The 18,867-nt window shown below is 38.3% G+C and overlaps 2 protein-coding genes across 2 annotated transcripts; one reads left to right on the top strand and one right to left on the bottom strand.

Annotated features, from left to right (window-relative positions):
* Positions 1-1,239: 1,239 nt before the first annotated feature.
* On the bottom strand, positions 1,240-4,743 carry LOC147759183 (uncharacterized). Its single transcript, XM_086998662.1, has 4 exons — positions 4,301-4,743; positions 3,872-3,934; positions 2,716-2,937; positions 1,240-1,821 (listed from the first exon to the last, which is right to left on the bottom strand). The coding sequence occupies exons 1-4, from the start codon at positions 4,741-4,743 to the stop codon at positions 1,548-1,550; spliced, it is 1,002 nt and encodes a 333-aa protein (XP_086854788.1). The 3' UTR covers positions 1,240-1,547.
* A 2,516-nt stretch (positions 4,744-7,259) lies between these two features.
* LOC147759182 (uncharacterized) lies at positions 7,260-12,386 on the top strand. Its single transcript, XM_086998539.1, has 6 exons — positions 7,260-7,826; positions 8,637-8,763; positions 9,529-10,053; positions 10,507-10,560; positions 10,810-11,031; positions 11,658-12,386. Exons 1-6 carry the CDS (start codon positions 7,769-7,771, stop codon positions 11,917-11,919), a joined length of 1,248 nt encoding a protein of 415 aa, XP_086854665.1. The 5' UTR covers positions 7,260-7,768; the 3' UTR covers positions 11,920-12,386.
* The last annotated feature ends 6,481 nt before the right edge of the window (positions 12,387-18,867 follow it).

Below are 18,867 nucleotides of genomic sequence, written 5' to 3'. Positions count from 1 at the left end.
GATAATTTACTGAGTGTGAGAGGTGCAAACATTTTTTTAATATGGTAACACGATTAAGAAGGGAAACTGCCATAATTAAATGGGGTAGAAATTAAACGAAAAATATTATAAAAAACAATAAATTTCATCGGGGAGGGAGGGTTAAAAATACTCGGCAACGATCTTCCGCTGACGCTCTTTCGCAAAAGAATACCCTTCAATGAATATGAAAATTGCCATGTCGTCTCGCTTGGATTGCGAACGATCTGCGGCTGGCGATATTCTGCAAACGAAGTCTTTTGAACGAATATGAGAATTGTTTTTCTCGTTTCGCTCGAATCGCTGATTTTGCTCCCGATCTTCGGCTTACGAAATCTCTTGAACAAATATGAAAATTGCCTTCTCGTCTCTTTCGGATTAAGAACGATCTCTCGCTGAAGATATTAAAATTGCCTCTCTTGTCTATCAGTTTTGTCAGGTGCCGTACGTATAAAGATCCGGAGGGTGTACCCTAATACAATTTAGCGGCAAGTTAGCTCAGACTTGGACATTATAACGAATATTATGTCCAAGGCTCAGCATTCATTTAAGGCCCACATGTGTTTTGAACCGTATGTAGATCATTCTTGTCACCGTCCAAATGACAGCTGAACGGTTCGCTGGGAAAAGCCTTGCCCAGAACGGTATATTTATTTGACTAAGGGCTTACTGACACAAACTTTGGGCACTAGTGCAGATTGTGCCTGTTTGTATCGAGCTAAATTCTAATTCTAATATAACGGAGCGGTACTGTTGTTCGATGTGGTTTGCGGCAGTTATCCTGAATTGTCAGAAAATAACTAATAAATCCGAAGAACAGTTGATTGTTGTAGGATTATAACGCCTTCTTGATGTTCTCCTCGTCCTAGCCATGGTCACCTTAATGGTGATCTTCTAAAAGTTGAACCTATATATGGTATAATTCAAAACCAACCAATTATATTACAGGATAAAGATCCGGTATATCTATTTTTATTATTTGTTTGTGAAAATTGCCAATGCAACCCTGTTAGTTTGGAGGGCTAAGCTGGATCAAGCCCGTGTCAAAAAACATATATATATATATTTGAAGCTTTGCAACAAAAAATTTTCTTTATTTCCCTGGCTCCTTATAAAGCCCTATGTTCAGATTTCATCTAGTGCCCCCAGGTCTGCTGGAGCTGCTCTTTGAAAATAACACACATGCAGATTTTTATCTGAGATAAATATCGCCAGTGAGTGTGCATTCGATACACTTAAGACAAACATGAGAGTTGAAGAGCACTTAACCTTCCAATTAAGAGGTAAATAGATTCAAATAGATAAGGGTAAGCGTGACGTAATTGAGACGGAGATGGTATATATCTCACTGTTAAATGTATTGCAATTTTTATATGTTTGTCTTTTTATAACTATTTTAATTTCTTTTTCTGTGCCCATCATATCCACAAAATACTTCAATTGCGTATGTGATACGCTTCAGACTAGTAATGCGTCAAACTGATGTGCTTTATATAGTCGATCATGATAAAATCAAAACGCGCCTAAAGTCAACAGAACTTTCCATACTTTCCGTTCGGCAAAATTGTAGGCAACCTGTACTTTCCAATTCTTCTTGTCAAGAGAGAGTAAAGTTCTGGTAGTTTTTCCTTTACTAAATCTTTCGTGCACAGCTCCCACTCATCCGAGATTTCGTCACATCGCCCGGGGTAATCCTGTGCGCCGAGAATTGACGTGAGTCCCCAGTATAGGAATTCCGTGAGAAGACATTTGTATTCACACGTGTCATCATCATAGTGGAAGACGCCTTCACAGTCAGGATACCTAAATGCAAGAAAAGTACCTTTAAATAATCGCTTAAAGTGTTTGATTGCCAAATACATTAATTTATCACGGTAATATTGATCTTGCAACCTTAAGACTTTTATACATGTTCTTGCGAAATAACACGTTTGATTTTCATAAAAATAGTCACTTTTTGGCTGACTTGAAAAAATATATATCGGAAAAAACATTGGCTTTATCATGTATGATATTTGCTTTTTTTCATGAGATTAATTATCCCTTTGCCAGTTTAATATTTTCTAGAAAACTTGCAGTCAAGCGCATGATTAGAGGGAAATTGCTTTGTTTTTGGATTATGTGTCTGTTGGAACATCTGTAACATTAATATAGGATAAATATTACGTAACACAATAAAAGCAGTCTGTGTTAAATCTAGAGACTTGATTCAGCGACTAAAGATCAGTTTAATTGAAGGTTTGATGTAGAAACAATCGAGTGAAATGTTTTTTAATGGAGATCTGAACATGCCAGATGACGGCATTACCGCACATTTCGTCATACTTAACTAGATTAGAAAACGTACATGAATCTAATCCGCGTGACTTAGATATGAAGGTCGAAACAACATTCTTCGCCAAGATTGTCGTTTTCGAAAGGAATGTGAATTTAACAAGCAAAAATATGGTGAATACGTCTGGGGTGGAAAGAATAATTTTGCATAACATAAGAGAAAACAAACAAACAAACAAACATATATATAGGCCTACTGTATAGATTGTAAACTAGCTTATTTTGTTTAGAGACAATTTGCCTTTTATCATCATTACACAAAAGACAAAAAAAATTATATATTTTGCCGTATTAAACCATCATTGATATCATTTAAATAAAAGCAAACCCAGACCATTCATTTACCCAATGCAGAATATTTACCTAAAGGTGCCGTCAAAAGCATTACCACAGTCATCGATAGCTTTTTCCAAAGCCCGACCCAGTAGTGAGTCTTCGTCAACAGCAAACTGTCTCGGGAAAGCATTCACTAATCCAGCTTCTTGGACAAGGTGCAGTGTCTCTTCCAGAGTGGCGTCAAAGTCAGGGCTACTCTCCTCTGGAGGGTGAGTTTCATCTCCAAAAAGAGCTTGGAATTTGATTTTTCTGCGGAACAAATTGGGTGATAATCACTGTTGTCGTGAAAGGTAGTTTCTATATGCATTATAACAAGGTGTAACATCGAATCCGCCCTCAATTCAAATAAATAAGGGTTAGCGTGACGTAACTGAGTTGGAATCGTGAACAGGTGAAGCCAGGGCACCTGTGATGCAAAGTTGTTACCAGGAGAGCTCCCTGTGATGCAAATTAAAGTTGTTACCAGGGGGAGCTTCCTGTGATACAAAGTTGTTACCAGGGGAGCTCCCTGTGATACAAAGTCGTTACCAGGGAAATCTCCCCGTGATAGAGATCTATTACCAGGGAAATCTCCCTATGAAACAGACAAGCGACGTAAGTGGATCAAAATCTAGAATGAGGACAATTATTTTGCAGCGAAATCGTCGCTAGAACCTAATGAGGGTGGGTTCGATGTAGCACAGAGCCTCAGTTTATTAACCTGGGATCTACTTATGACTGAATTCCCACTCGTCGCCCTCCTTCCCGCCTGAACCCATTCTTCTCCCCTCCCCAACTCCTTCGCCATCCCCCTCCCCGCCCGTCCTTGTACGAGATGGCATGGCAATTACTACCTCCGCCAAGGCGGTTATGTTTTCACCCCTGTTTGTCTGTTTGTTTGTCTGTTTGCCGTCACCAACGCAACTCAATACGCTATGGACCGATTTTGATGAAATTTTTAGGAACTGTCAGAAGTGGGCCAAGGAAGAGATGATAGGTTTTCGGTGGTGATCCGGATCAATAATCAATCAATTATCAATAATAATTACAAGTTGCTGCCTTGGCGGAGGTCTGCGCTCTCGGAGTGCTTTTCTAGTCCTAACAAAGAGTCGAATTAAAAACATTAAAACCCTAATGCTCAAGGGTACATGAGGATAATCAGAAACAAGACAATTTTATATGGATTAAATGTTTAAATATTTACCCAATTATCTCGTCAAGAAGTTCATCAATCTCGTCGGCACGCTCTTCCAACTCAGCCTCGTCTCTACATAAAAACAAACATGAAAATTTTGAAAATTCTTCAAAAAGGATTCACTTAATTGAAATTTCTATAAAATTATTTACATCTAAAATAGCTAAACAACACGGTTTTTGTTTTCCATTTCAAACAAAAAAACACACCAAAGTTTTGAGCTTGAATGCAGTAAACCAAAAAAAAAGGAAAGAAGAAAAAAAGAGACATCACGTGTTATTTGAACTATTATTCATATAAATTATAGTAAAATAGGAAATAATACGAAAAAGACGAAAATAATCGTATGCACATGACCATTAATCGATTCGATTCACCCTGTTTTAAAAGTTGGATATGAACGCCCCCAATATAAAAGAAATAACAGAAAACACAAACCTAAACATGATCATAGTAGATCTACGCTCCACCATGTTCTTGATCACAGCTGGACTATCCACACAACCGTCACCATCGTTATCCAGGTACTGGGCCATCACTCCGGCAGCATGGATCATCTTAACATCCGGGACACCGGCAGTGGCGACTATATTCACGCCAAATACGTTGAGGTATTTCACGAAGAACGTCTTCAGCTCTGGTAAGGTATCTGGTACAGGCGATATTGTCTTGTCCAGGCACTTTTTGTTCTTCTTTTTTGGTTTTCTTTTGATTAAAGACAACAAGGTTTTTGGTGAGATGGGGTCTCTAGTGTTAAGACAATATTTATTCTTCTTCTTTGATTTGTGTTTGGTTGGGAAGAAAAGGGTTCTGAGTGGCCACAGGAAACGAACGGGATCGGGGGACAAAGTAGGGAAATTGTGTTCCTCTGCTTTTACCATGGATGTCGCCGCCGTCTTCTCAGCTGCCCTTGCTGATTGTTGGAAATGGAAGAACAGCAATGTTAAGTCTTCTTTTTTAATACTGAGCAACACTTCGTTTATAATATTCCTGGCATATTTTGGCTCTGATTCAAACTGGTTGAAGACGTTCCTAACTAAACCCCCTGAAGAGGATACAGCCCTGGGCTCCGTATCTCGAAAGGGTCGCTATGTTGCGCACGTGTCTCGATTCCATATCCCCGTATCTCGAAATAGAATCTGTTATGGAATCGAGACGCTTGCGCACGTGCGCAACATAGCGAACCTTTCGAGATACGGAGCCCTGTTGTCGTATGAGGTACTGAAAGCTAGCATTACACTGGAACTCGACCGTACATGGATACGGCTGCAGGGGCACGAGCAGGAACGCATATTTATTTATCAGAAGCTTTGGTCACACTGCGCTTACAACCTTTTAGCAACCTTTAAGCAATCCCAGTCGCTAGAAAGTTGCCATAGGTTTTTTCATTGCTCGCATTATGCCTGCATGGGAATACCATTGGAATTCCATGAAAATTTTAGTTAAAGTTTGAAATTTAAAAGAAAAATGCATAATTTAGAAATACACTAGTGGTATGTCAACTAAATGCTGTATTTATAATATTTTTGATATACACTTGGATTGATATGTTTTCTACCAGACAGTAATAAATTTCAAGCTGAAGAAAAATATAATCGTTATGCCATTTTAGTCATGTCTTTTTGTAGAATGGTATGATACCCCAGGTGATGACTTGACTTTGTAGCCAAGAAGTGGTTCAGTAAAAATGCGGAATATTGTAAAAAAGAAAATATTATGTCGACGTTTACAAAACCAATTTTTGAAACACCTATAAAAAAGGATTTACCCCAAAAATGCAGATGCAATACAGGCAATCTAAATAATCTGTCTTTTAAGCGAGAATACCTTCTGCAAATAGTCAGTACTCACCATGGACCAAACAGAGTACCATCACTACACCCTTCCAATGAAATAAATGTGTTAACATCATCTCTACAGCAAAAAATAACGCAATATAATTGATGGTCGCTGGCGTTATTGTCTCAAAGCTAAGCCTTTTCGAAACCACTTTATTCCCTTCCTCGGCGCTGATAATTTTCATTGTTCATTTTAGGTTATATATATACAGCCGTTGGCATCAAAAATCCCCAGTGAATTTTGGTGGAACTATCTGTTCGGTTTTATCATTTCGCGCACAAGGTCACAACATGCACGGATTATAGATGAATCGCGGAGATTATCTCAAAGTACGAGCGAAATGAGTTCGGAACAATTATCTGCTCCATTTCGCATAAAGCTTCGCGTCGAGTGCTTTATCTGACTTAAACCAGGATGATACATATATTTGTTCCTAAACATTTTTCGTAGACATTGGACATATTTACAAATCAATATCAACAGATATGATTATTAAAATAAATCATTTCTATTAGCTTTTACACTAAGACTAAAATAAGAACGGGACTTTCCAGTACTTGTAATTTACTTACTTTTTCTGAGATGAACTAGGCCTTTTGCGTCGAATGCCCTATATGAGGTGAGAACTTTGGCAATTATATTTTTTCTAACCGAGTGCGTTAGACGAAATTTCCATTTCTTTTTCGTGACACATCTGTGCCAGTCGTGTGTCCCATTGATTAGATAGACCATACTGATAAGACGATTGCCCTTATTCCTGTGTACGGCTGGGAAGATTTTTAGACTTGTGAGAATAGGAAAGCATGATATTTGTTTATTGGAATTTATTGGAAATAGAAATATGCAGAGGAACACCAATATTTATTAATATTTAAAAAGGTAAGAACCGTAAATATCTGGATAGATGTTATTGTAGTTAACCAAGTCAAATGCTCGTGGACATGATGTAGTGTTAACTTATTTTAAAATAATATACAGGAGTTTGAGCGTAAGTGGATGCAGCGAATTTGCAGGCAACAACACTTTTGTAATTCTAATGTAGTACATACTCTTTTTCCAGAGTCCCCCCCCTCCCGTTGGCGATGAACTTCAAAACCGGAAGTATGTTGAGTGAGAAGGTACATGAAGGTGAAGCTTAATTGCCATTTTGTTCCTCTTAGCATGCAAACACAATTGTTTCACACAAAATAATATTTGCAATGTGGAACTGCATATCTCAGCTCTCCTCATCTCAAATTTGAAAATAAGGTTTATTACATATAATCCATTTACTGGGCCATATAATACCCACCCCCATTTTACTGTGCATTTAAAATACATCGGATGTCAGCTATAGCTACTCACCTAATACCCCCCTTAAATGTACTATAATAGATTTAACGGGCTTCTTCCTTTCCTCCTAAATATTGTTGCTTACCCACTCCTTTTTTAAACCCACATCATGTGGCGTGTTATGATTTATTGGTATTACCATTCAGCGAACCATTCAATAGGGTTTTATGTGTGCTAGTCACCATATGCCATAAATATTATCTAAACCGTGCTTTTATAAATAAATGAGTCAAGGTCAAACCCAGAGAGACGGACTTTATCAACGATTGCATTTATCCACGTTCTTCATACTTGAGAAACGCGGCCAACACAGCTTCAGTAAAGTTCAAACCAGAAAACGGATATTAAGGGTATGATGCCAAATGTTTAAATAAACCGTATGAGTATAATACCCTGCATAAAAAGGAATTTCTGACGTGACTTCCTTTCCATACAAGATTACTGCAATCCTTCCTGCGAGCCTGCTGATACAGAAGGGAAACATAACATAATCTCTACCAATAACGTGCACTTTAACAGGGTCTCGTTGACCTCGCGCGGAAGGTTTTTAATCAAGAAGCACGTTGGTGGATTTAAGATGTTTTGTTCCCAGCTGCCATTTAGTGCAGACAGAGTAGTGTACGCAAGTTGTCATTATAACAATCATCAAGAGGAAAACAATTTTGAAAGCCAACAGTTATAATAAGCAAGTACACACGCTCTGTGCTTAACACTGGCAGACAGGGTTCTCACAAGATGTCGGGGAATTTGAAAATTTGGAAGTGTTCAGTACTATCACTGCTGTTGTTTGATGGTGAGTATCACGAGGTTTAAAAAGTTGGTTTACTCTATTCCTATCGATATTCCTTGATTCGCCTCAAAATAGTGCAGTATACTTTTCAAAAGCATCTCAATTAACTCTTTAAAGATTATAGGCAAATCATTTTTCTTGTAATATTAAAGTCAAGCCGACGTTCAGGTCTCACACTTAGGCTTCGTTCACATGCAATGTCTATTTTCTAAATTCTATTTTCTATTTGCGGTATGTCTTATGATCACGGTCTGTGGCCTGAATATCCCGCGGCGTAATTACTGGCAGCGCGAGCCAGTTACTATAAGTTACTATAAGTAACTGGCTCGCGCTGCCAGTAATTACGCGGCGGGATATTCAGGGCACAGACCGTGATCATAAGATAGCGAAAATAGAAAATAGAAATTAGAAAATAGACATTGCATGTGAACGAAGCCTAAGACATTTCTATGGACAGAGCCAGGATACACCGGTCACCTCATTCAGTGCCATAGGGCTAAAAATCGCCTCCAATCCAGATGTGTGTCATCGTATCTGTTCATAATACCCCCTTTACACTGGACGGCGTCCTTTCTGCGTCCTTTCTGCGACCATGAAATTTAGCATCGCTGTGGTCTTAATAAGGAGACAGGAGCATTGATTTTGTATCAGAATGAATGCTCAATGATCGGCCAGTTGTCGACACGTAAAGTATTATAATTTTTTAACTCTCAAATGGGTCCTTACTGCTGGACGCAGAAAGAACGCCGTCCAGTGTAAAGGGGACCTAAACAAGATTAGATCGTAAACGTTTGTTTTCAACGTTTCTTACAGCTACTCTTGCCATCCCAGTGCTGCCTTTTTGTACAAGATACAATGAGAACACCATATGCAGCGTGAATTCATATTTCAAAGGTGACACGCCACTGTGTGACAACAATGGGAAGAAGTACGACAACATGTAAGAGTTTGCCATATTTTTAATCAATATATTAAACTAATTTAAACATAATATTCACTCGTTAGGATTGTTCTTTTTTTAATTTTTTATTATTATTTTTTTTTACATTTGCAAGAATCTCAAGATTTGAAAAGAGGGATAACTAAACAACAATCCAAGCCCTCCCCCCCCCCCCAATACCCATACCAAACCTCCAGATCGAGAAAAACAAACGGCACTCCAAAGAATTTTCAAATTTTGTATCTGATACGGAAATGAGAAACGGCCGGGTTGCAACTGCACCTGCCTAGTATTATTTACACAGCGTCAGAGTCAGTAAGTTCAAGTTGACTGATATTATCGTGAATGTGTTTTATTGAGCTGTGATGAAAACAACATGGGAACTGCCTGTAACTTGGTCGACCGATGCCTTCTACAGGAGGTCAGCAGAGTTATGACGTCATGCCTACTTAAAAATCCACATCCCTTTACTGAACGTGGCCACTGGTCAATGGAGGACACGTGTTAGAATTATTAGAAAAAATGGTTAAAGCGTAGCTCAGCCTGTCTGCAAGAGCTTTAATAAAAACAAGTTTTATTTATTTATTTATTTTTATTTATTCATTTATTTATTCATTTTTAATTACAAGCAGTTTGTTTTCATTTCCAATCATAGACACGAACGTTTACAGTATCTATGGTACATGTAATTCTTTTAACTTATCGTTGATTTATTTTATTTTGTTTATTGTTTATTTATATATTTATTTGTCTACTTTGACACAGGTGTCAGTACATAAAGGCAGTGTGCGCAGGCGCAGCGACAGGAAAGATCGATTATGAGTGCAGCACACCTGCAGGCGACAAAATCAACCATCCCTTCTCTTACTTCTCTTTCAGTGTATTCAGGCCCTTATTTGACTCGAGGTCCTCTTCTTCAGTGGCCCTACACTCCTCTCCCTCCTCCCTTTCCTCCTCCCCCTCCCCCATCCCTCCCTCTTCTCTCTTTTTGTTCCAGCACAAGGCCCAAAAGCAGAACCAAAACACTATAAAGTATCCCAGCATCCCTTGCGTCAACAAAACAATCTCTCGTTTGCCAAGCACTGTTCCCGAACTGAAACCGTTCTTTGCGAAATATCTCAACGTATTTGGCGTGTATATTGTCGCAACTGCTGGATTCCCGGATGTTAAGATGATCCATGCTGCTGGAGTGATGGCCCAGTACCTGGATAACAATGGTGACGGTCTTGTGGATAGTCCAGCTGTGATCAAGAACATGGTGAAACGAAGGGCTACGTTGATCATGTTCAGGTTGATATTTTTGTCATTGTAAATGAAGAATAAATTTCAGCGTTATGATAATACTAAAGTACCTGTACTAGGTCGTTAATGTTGATAAAAAGGGTATTCCTGTCTCTGTAGGTTAAAAACATGGTTGAAAAATAAGATTGACCTAATAAAAGTATTATTATTATTATTCCAACAAGCATCGTTTAATGACACTGTATATATACAACCTGCCCCCCGGAGCTCTCTTGTACGTGTTATTTAGAGTATGAATATTGCCTTATATTCGGATTAAGAGACAACAAATATACCGCATTCATGTAAGTTGCCAGTGTTCAAGGGGATATTGCTCTTCGTTGTGGATTGGTATTCAGTTGATTAGCATACGGCTCTACAGGCCCATACACATTGTGTATTGTGCTACATGTATACGAGGTAGCGACGCAAGCAATTAATTAAATACTGTCGCTGTTTCAGAGACCAAGCGGAAATGAACGCCAAGATTGAACAAGTCGAGAAAGCAACGGAAGGGTATGTGGATGCGAAAACACACTACAAATAATTTTTCAAGCACTGATGTGCTTTGACCTATGGATTAATCTTATGTCCCAAGATATCTCTTAAAATACACATTAAAATACAATAGAAGTCCCGCTATGAAATAGGAGAATAATCATAGCGGATTTATAGCAAGTCTAATGAATTCCTTAAAGTTATTTATCAAATGTCAACAAGTCAGTGGTACTTTTCGCTTTGATTTAACTTTTTATTTTCTCTCAGGAAATACATGTTCCAAGACCTGGAGGCCAATGAAATCCATCCACCAGAGGAACATAGTTCTGAGTTCGACGAATCTCTTGAAGAGATTCTCCACCTCATCCAAGATATTGGCATAACATATGCTTTCCCTGAACAGTTTGCACAGAATGACACATCTCTTCTGGGCAAGGCTATGCTCAAGGCTATAAAGGACTGTGGCTTTGCATTCAATCATACATTCAGGTAAATGATTTTCCCTCAAATCAGGTTTCATATTTTGGTACTTGTACTAGGTAGGCCCTACAACACGAGTCGTCCGCTGTGCGCTGTAAAATGAATACAAGTCCCCTAATACCGCAAACACTGAATACATGTATATTCCCAGCGGAGATTACGCAACAAGCATTCAACTGGGTCGGCAAACTTTGATCCGCGGACTTGTTAGTCCGCTGTTGGGAAAGCGGCCATATACTTGATCACAACATTTGAATACCGACAAGCAAATTACTTCTATGCACAAACTACATCAAAAACATATTTTGGAAGAATAAGTTTATTATTTTTTTTATTATTTTTAACCTTCATGAGGTACTTAAAGCATAATCCCGTGACGAAACAGGTGCTGTAGGTCCCATTGACATGAAAACTCATGCGTTTATTCATGACACTCTCAAAAGCTTAGGTTAGAAAAATAAGAGAAAAACGAAAAGCTAATCAACCGTGACACATTTTAATTAAAAAAGTACAATTTACCCATGGCGACACAATCAAACAGAACACTACGATATTCACAATTCCTGATTTAAATAAATTCTCACAAAACATCGTTTTGATAATTTCGATGATTTTGTTCTCAACACAATTTTCAGATATCCAAACTGCACTGGCCTGTATCACTTTGGAGATCCAACCTGTGATTTTGAATGTCTTCTTACGGAATTCTTTTACTGGGGCCTCACGTCCATCCTTGGAGCACAGAGGAAAAGATGCAAGACCATTTCCGACGAGTGGGAATTGTGTACAAAGAAGCTGGTGAGGACCAAACTCCCTGAACTTTACTTTCTCTTGACCAACCCCAGGTATAAACTGCCATCTGTTTTACCGAACGGGGACTACGTTCACTTCTGCTAGCCCAACTGTATATCTTCGTAATTTAAGTGTAATAATTCACAATTAAATATTAACTTTGCATTACGCTATCCAGCTGGAGGCCCCATCACAAGAAGGGCTAATTATATTTTGTGAAAGCACGTTTAGCGGCTGCACTCATAAAATTAACATTATCATTTTACAAGAGGAATATAACTCGTAAATTTTACAATATTTAAAGACACATAACTACAGTGCACAAATTTATTTTATACTGATAGTGTGTAAGCTCAGTGGAAATTAGCTGTTGGGAAATGAACTACTGGAAACTAGCACACATGCATGTACATCCGGGTCTTGAAAAGAGAGAGGGATTTGATTTAATTTTACCGTATCCGATATACATACAGATGGATTAAGAACTACGTTGGCCTATGCCATTTGCTAATGCATTCACGTATTGTACAGACCTATACTAGTGTGCCGAAATACATCTTATAGTAAAAGGATTTTTAATTCTCTTAACTATTCTAAGTAAGCAGCTTTATAAAACAGTTATTGTTCCCATTTCATAAATTCGAGTCATACAGTTACATGTAAGTGTGTTTACTTCCCAGCAGAAGAACAGAACGTTTTGTAACATTAACGTTATGATATTGTATGTGTTTTCTGGGTAGCTGACGTATATAATAAGAGACCTCTCCATGTAGCCTACTGGTAGACCTACTGTATAGGGCCTAATGCTTTGGATCTACATGTACGTGAAGCTTATATAATTTTTCTCCAGTGGATAAAATACTGTACTGTACTGTACTGTACTGTGGCAAACACACTGTCACTTATTTCTGGCTCAAGATCTTCATTCCCAAGGTTATCACAAAATCCATTATTTACGACACAAAGTCTTCATCTTCAGTGCCATCACAGAGCCCATTAGTTCTGACACAGAATCTTCACCCCTAGTGTTATCACAAAGCTCTTCATTTCTTACAGAAAATCTTTATTTCTGATACAAAATGTCCATCCCCATTGCTATCGAAAAGAGCCAGTCCCTCGTATCCGACCTGCTGTTCTATTAGCTGATAATTCAACTCCGTGTAATACAGAGATAACATGAGATAGTTTTCCAAAAAATACTCCTTGGTATATGTCGGATAAGTTGCGGATAAAACTTGTGAGAAAGCATTTGACATTTTTGAGTGGGAAATCGTGTATCCATAATCGTATGAAAGGCACGGGACAGAGCATGCGCAGTTGATATATTCATCGGCAAGTTCCGATATGGCGCCCACAATACAGCCCCAATACTGGAGTGGAGAGCATTCAGGCACGTCGTCTACCGGAACCATGTGTGTCTCTCGGCAACCACATCTTCTTATCGTGAAATTCAACCTTAAAAAAAAAAAAGCTGTGAAGTTATTATAATGAATCAGAATTTAGATGTATTGAATTCCATTCGCACATGGTAATTTTTTTTTTTTTAACCAGAAATTTTGATATCTGTAATCCACATGATCATCTTGGTTTTAGGCATAGTCTTTAGAAGCAGTGAAGATGCAGTGCACAAACATATCTGGTGAATAAAGGCGTTCAGAGAGCACCCCAAATATTAGAGGAAGTGTTTTACTTGAGTACATTTATAGTCAAACTGACTAAAAATAGAAAAACAACTGTTTATGCTGATTCTGCGTCTAATAATGTAAAAAAAAAATCATTGGTGGAAATGTAACCTGTTCAGTGTGACTACGCTTATTTTACCTGCATTCAGTCAAGCAGTGGGTAGTTGTGTAGGGAGAATAATACGCCAGATGTTTGTCCGTACACTTTCCGTAAGGTGGAGGCAAATTCTGTATCTGTAAAAATGTTTTAAGAAATGCAGTATGTAAAAACACGAACATAAATACTGGCACACAGACAAAGGTCAGAAATGCATACCTTCATTAAAATATGTAAACTAGGCGGCGCATCTCGTATGTTTGTCAGTAATGTACACTCTATGATAATTCGAAGGAAAAAAGCGCATCACAAATGCCTCACCTGGTACTAAGGTTTTATTGTAAAAGGCATTACACATGCATACGTCTCCAAACATTTCAAAGAATAGGTGTAGAGATACGAGGGGAAATTAAAACTGAAAGCATTCTGTTTTTTTTTTTTTTTTTTTTTTTGTTATGTTCCTTTAACATTTTAAGTAAAAATAAGTGAGACTCAAGAACACATAATTCAGAACTAAAAAAGTAGTTATGGATCCTAATTTTGTGAAGGGTTTTGTACCCTGTCTGTGGTGTTCCACAGTTAACAAAGTAAAAGCGATGCAATATCCATCATTTATGGACTAACGATTGTACATGCTGTTTGCCTTTATGGACTCCAAACCCACGCACCTTAGTCTGTGACAAGCCAACGCTCACAAATTCTCCTGGTGCGATCTGAAACCCTAGGTTATCAACATAGGGGGTGTTGTGAGGGTGATGAGGAAGAATCTGAAACGAAAACGAGGCTCCATAGGGTCGCAAGGTATATAATCTTGACACGAGATTTTAAATCGAATTTTGAGACAAATTCATGTTATATATGTCTTGTTTTTATTTAAGTATTTATTAATTTATGTTATAAGGCAAACTCAGATGGGCAAGTGAAGACGCATACGCAGTAATCAAGAATATATCCAATCCAAATCTGCGTTTGCAAAGTATTAACATGTAGTGAGCCATGCATAAGGCGGAAAAGCTACGGACGATATTCCAGTTGTAGTGCATCTCACATCTTGCGGTACTTTAGTAACGACATTTTCGCGGTTTAAGAACATCCCGGGCCAATACAACGTTGACTTTCGTTGAAAATCAGTTTTGTAAAAACATTCACATACCTTTCTGAATTTCTTCACACTTTGAACAGTATATACTCACTGTGAATCCGGCGTTAAACGTCGTATCCAGATAGTCATACTGTTCAGTGTTCAGAATCAACGTGAGACCAAACGTCGACCCAATGATTTTGGTTTGCAGACCAGTGTCCCCTGAAAATAATGCTTAGCTAAATAAGTTCAAATCACTGAAAGGGACAATAAAAATGCTTGCAATCGGACTACGAAAATTTCACGGACAGGCCGCTGAAAATACGTCTATTTTATGTAGTAGCCATGGGGCCATTGACTATTTTGTCATAACGGCAGACAAGTAGATAGATCAGTAGCAGTCCATTTAAACCCAATGTAACTCCAATTTTATAAATGGGAAGATGTCGTTGTTGTTTCCCGTTGATAACTTGCTTAATTACAGTGGAAAACTATGGTCTTATATTTCACTGAAGTAGATCATATTTAACGTCCGATAAAAACACAGTAAACTTCTAGTTTCGTGCTCCTAGAGGCTTTTTTTAACTTAATAACAACAAAGTAGGCTTGCGACACGCCTGGCTGTTTAATGTAATTGATTGTCGATTAATTAGCTGTACTAATACTTATACCCTACTCACGTATGTGTTTAGTGCAGTTATCTAAATATTGAGATGTATGTGACTTAAGCCATTAGTGTTGGATTAAAGCGATAACCTATAACTTCAAGTTGATGGCCTATTACAGTATTGAAATCTGGTGTTTAAGCCTGGGTATTTGATATGTGCATTATGTACCTGAAAAGATTTGAATGTGGACAAATCTTTTGCAAAAGTGAAGTACATTATGGAGGATATGGTTCATACTGATTAAGCTTGTGCATGTATTGATAAATTTCAACTAGTTGGAAACGACATTATTTGTAAAACATACAATAAAAGACAGACCCCTACGTCAAATGTAAAGCTGTCACAAAATCAAGAAAACACAAAGAAATAGCGTTTGATACCAATTTAATTTCATCTCCGTTATTTCTCAGCTATTCCACCGTACAATAACGTCTACGGTTGCACGCCTCTTCAATTATCTCCTCTATTTCGCGTTAAGTTTGGTGACCTACACCTTATCTATCATTTCGTGCGTGTCTACCGTTACACCCAATAGCGATTACTTTGGAGAGTGCCAAGACAAAATCACACGGCTGTACGCCTCTTCAATTATCTCCTCTATTTCGCGTTAAGTTTGGTGACCTACACTTTGTCTATCATTTCGTGCGTGTGATGTATCTACCGTTACATCCAAAAGGGTTTATGCTGGAAAGTGCCAAGACAGGATCAGCACAGGAGACTTTAAAAATATTATTTAGGTCTTTGGTAGTCTTGACATCAAAGATATAATAGTAATACGCATGCATGCATGTGGTCGATTAAATTTTTGCAAAATCACGAGGATTGCTTTGCTTGGTTTTGTGTTATTGCATTAGTCATAGAAAGCGGTAAAATATTTAACTACCTACTTAACTTTTACAATATAATGTAATCATAGCATAATCTAACTAATTACCTTATTCTTACATTATAATCAACTGGGTAAGCAAAGCATGATTAAACTAGCCACCTAGATCGATCTAACTCCCTGGGGGTTCACGCTACATTGCTGTCAGCCAAGCGCGCACGGTAATTAATTACCCTCCTTACAGCTTTAAGTAGGCGGGACGGACATTTAAGCCGGCTGAGGTGACAATAATGTAGTGAGACTCCCCACAGGGATGGATCGATCTAAAATCTGTGGGAATTGGGTCTTAGAAAATATCCGGACCATACATAGCATGCATAAAAAATGGCAATCCTAAAGGATAACTTACCGTGATTAAATGTAAAACATAAGCCCAAATCTGTGATGACTTCAGTGAACTGTGAGGGGGAGCAATATCTTCCGTTCCACCGGCAGGCCTGAGTCAAAAAAAAAATAGAATAATGATTATAATAATAATAATAATATGAAATGATCCATGTATGTATCACATAAATCTGTTAATATGTGTACAGGTAAAAAAGCCTGTTACAACGGGATTGCGACCGCTAGGAGAACCTCGATTGGCCAACTCTCATTAATGTGTATATAAAAAAGGCTGCAATATAAAAAGTTCACCCCCACAGATGTATGAATTTGATGTTAGCTATCAAATATTTGTAAAGTACCAAACATCCGTTCTCCACGTGGTCGCACGACCGGTGTGACGTGACAGAGAGTCCCAATTGATAGAGAGTTCGGTTTCCAACAATTTTCACAGGTAAGCCTCACCTTAGATTTTGACACACTTACGTCAGGTTAACCCTAACCTGTATAATTAAATGGAACTCTCTGTTACACGAACCCTCAGTTTCGTCAGACCGGTGTTAGAGGAGGTGCCTTACCCCAGGGGCCCCTAACATCTGCTCTGCTTGATGACCATGGGTCCGGTAAAATTCCGTCCAGTTATAACCGGTCAGATTCCGTGTGGTTTGCGTATTGGGTGTCGTATACAGGTACCCTACGTCCAATTCCCCAGAAGCGTTTAAACTACTCTTTCGGAACCTGTTATTATTGCAAATGGTCACGGACGGAAACGGGATGGAATCCGGGTAATTCAGTTCGATATTGACTGATGAGGGATATCGGTAAAAGTACGAAATCCGGTTGTGAAGGTGGTAGATCAAGAAGCCGAAACCAGCCAGAACGAAGCAGAGCCAGATAATTCTTCGAAGCAAAGCGAGGTTTTGATTGGTGACATATTTGACGCCAAGGATGCTGACTTCGTTGACGAAAGTCAAGCAGTGGGATTTTGCATCCGGGCCTTCTTTCTCACTATCCACGTTGGCTTGCGCGGTGGAGATGTCGTGCACTTTTGTCATTGTGCTCTTGGTGGTTTTACTCTTTTTCGCGTCCATTTTGAATCCAAGTATCCTTGCGCTATATGAATCCAACTGGCTTTCATGTGCACGCATTGCAACTGCCTTTATTCCCGATAAAGCGACTATCAAATGTTCATTCAGTCAGTCAAATAATTTGATAACCAGTTTTATTTGAATCCTTGCAGCTTTTTGTGTGTAGAGCAGGCTCTATGGCAATCTTTGTTCCTTATTTTTTGTCCAGTTTAGGTATAAAACACAAAATGGTTTGTGACGTTAGATTGTCTGTCCCTTTTTTAGCAACTATGGGTTCTTAGATTTGCCGCACAACAATTGTATTTTTTCTGACAACCAAGCAAAGTCCATCAAGAGTTTGCCTCGGCTCCAGAGAAAATAACGGACTGAAAATATGTCACAGTACTTGAGATTGCCTCAATACGTGATTTACTAACTTTTGCTCTTCTCCCAATTGCTTTCCTCTTAGCTGAGAAAAGAAATCTATCGCTCAGTTTTTATGACAATATTAACTTGCAGTTCATCGATTTTGTAACACAAAGTACAGACGGCAGATTGCCCCGTCTAACTTGTTTCACATGGGTGATTTCACTATCGGCTGAACCAAAATGACGTTTAAATCTGATGCCGCACAAAATAGTTGTAACGATGTAATTCCTTGTGAAGAGGGCCTTACTAATTATAACTTACCTCAAGGTCTAAATCACATTCCCCGAGACAGATCTGAAAGCATTCTACGCGTGGCTGGTGGATAGCGCATTAAATACTCAATGAGCGGTTTTATTTTATCTTAATTTTACAATATCGATTTGACGAGCTCAGTTACCAACGACACATTGATCAGTGGTGTTACTTAATACATTGATTGGCTATTGTCACTTTGTTTCACAAACATTAACCCTATTTATTCTGTTGACCAATTAAGCACGATTAGCCGGTAATGGCACGTTGTCGTCTCCGTGAGTTTGTTTGATAGATAATATTTAGTTTTTAATAGTCATCGACCAGATTTAATGGCACACCCAGAGGTGGGCGCAGGGTGCACGTGGGCGACACTTAACTGGACATGTGGGGCAACAAACCCTGCTTTTTTATTTTTATTTTTATTTTTGTTTTAATTTATTTTTACTTATTTATTTAACTATTTATTTATTTATTTATTATTATTATCATTATTATTATTATTATTATTATTATTATTATTTTGCAGCAGTGTCATTGTTTAACATTGCAGTGTACTGCTTTTGG

The sequence above is a fragment of the Lingula anatina genome, unplaced genomic scaffold, assembly GCF_051362555.1.
Source record: "Lingula anatina isolate TDL-2025a unplaced genomic scaffold, LinAna3.0 unanchor82, whole genome shotgun sequence".
Classification (NCBI taxonomy): domain Eukaryota; kingdom Metazoa; phylum Brachiopoda; class Lingulata; order Lingulida; family Lingulidae; genus Lingula; species Lingula anatina.
The sequence above is the reverse complement of the archived record's forward strand: the minus strand, read 5'-3'. Positions and strand labels throughout refer to the sequence as shown.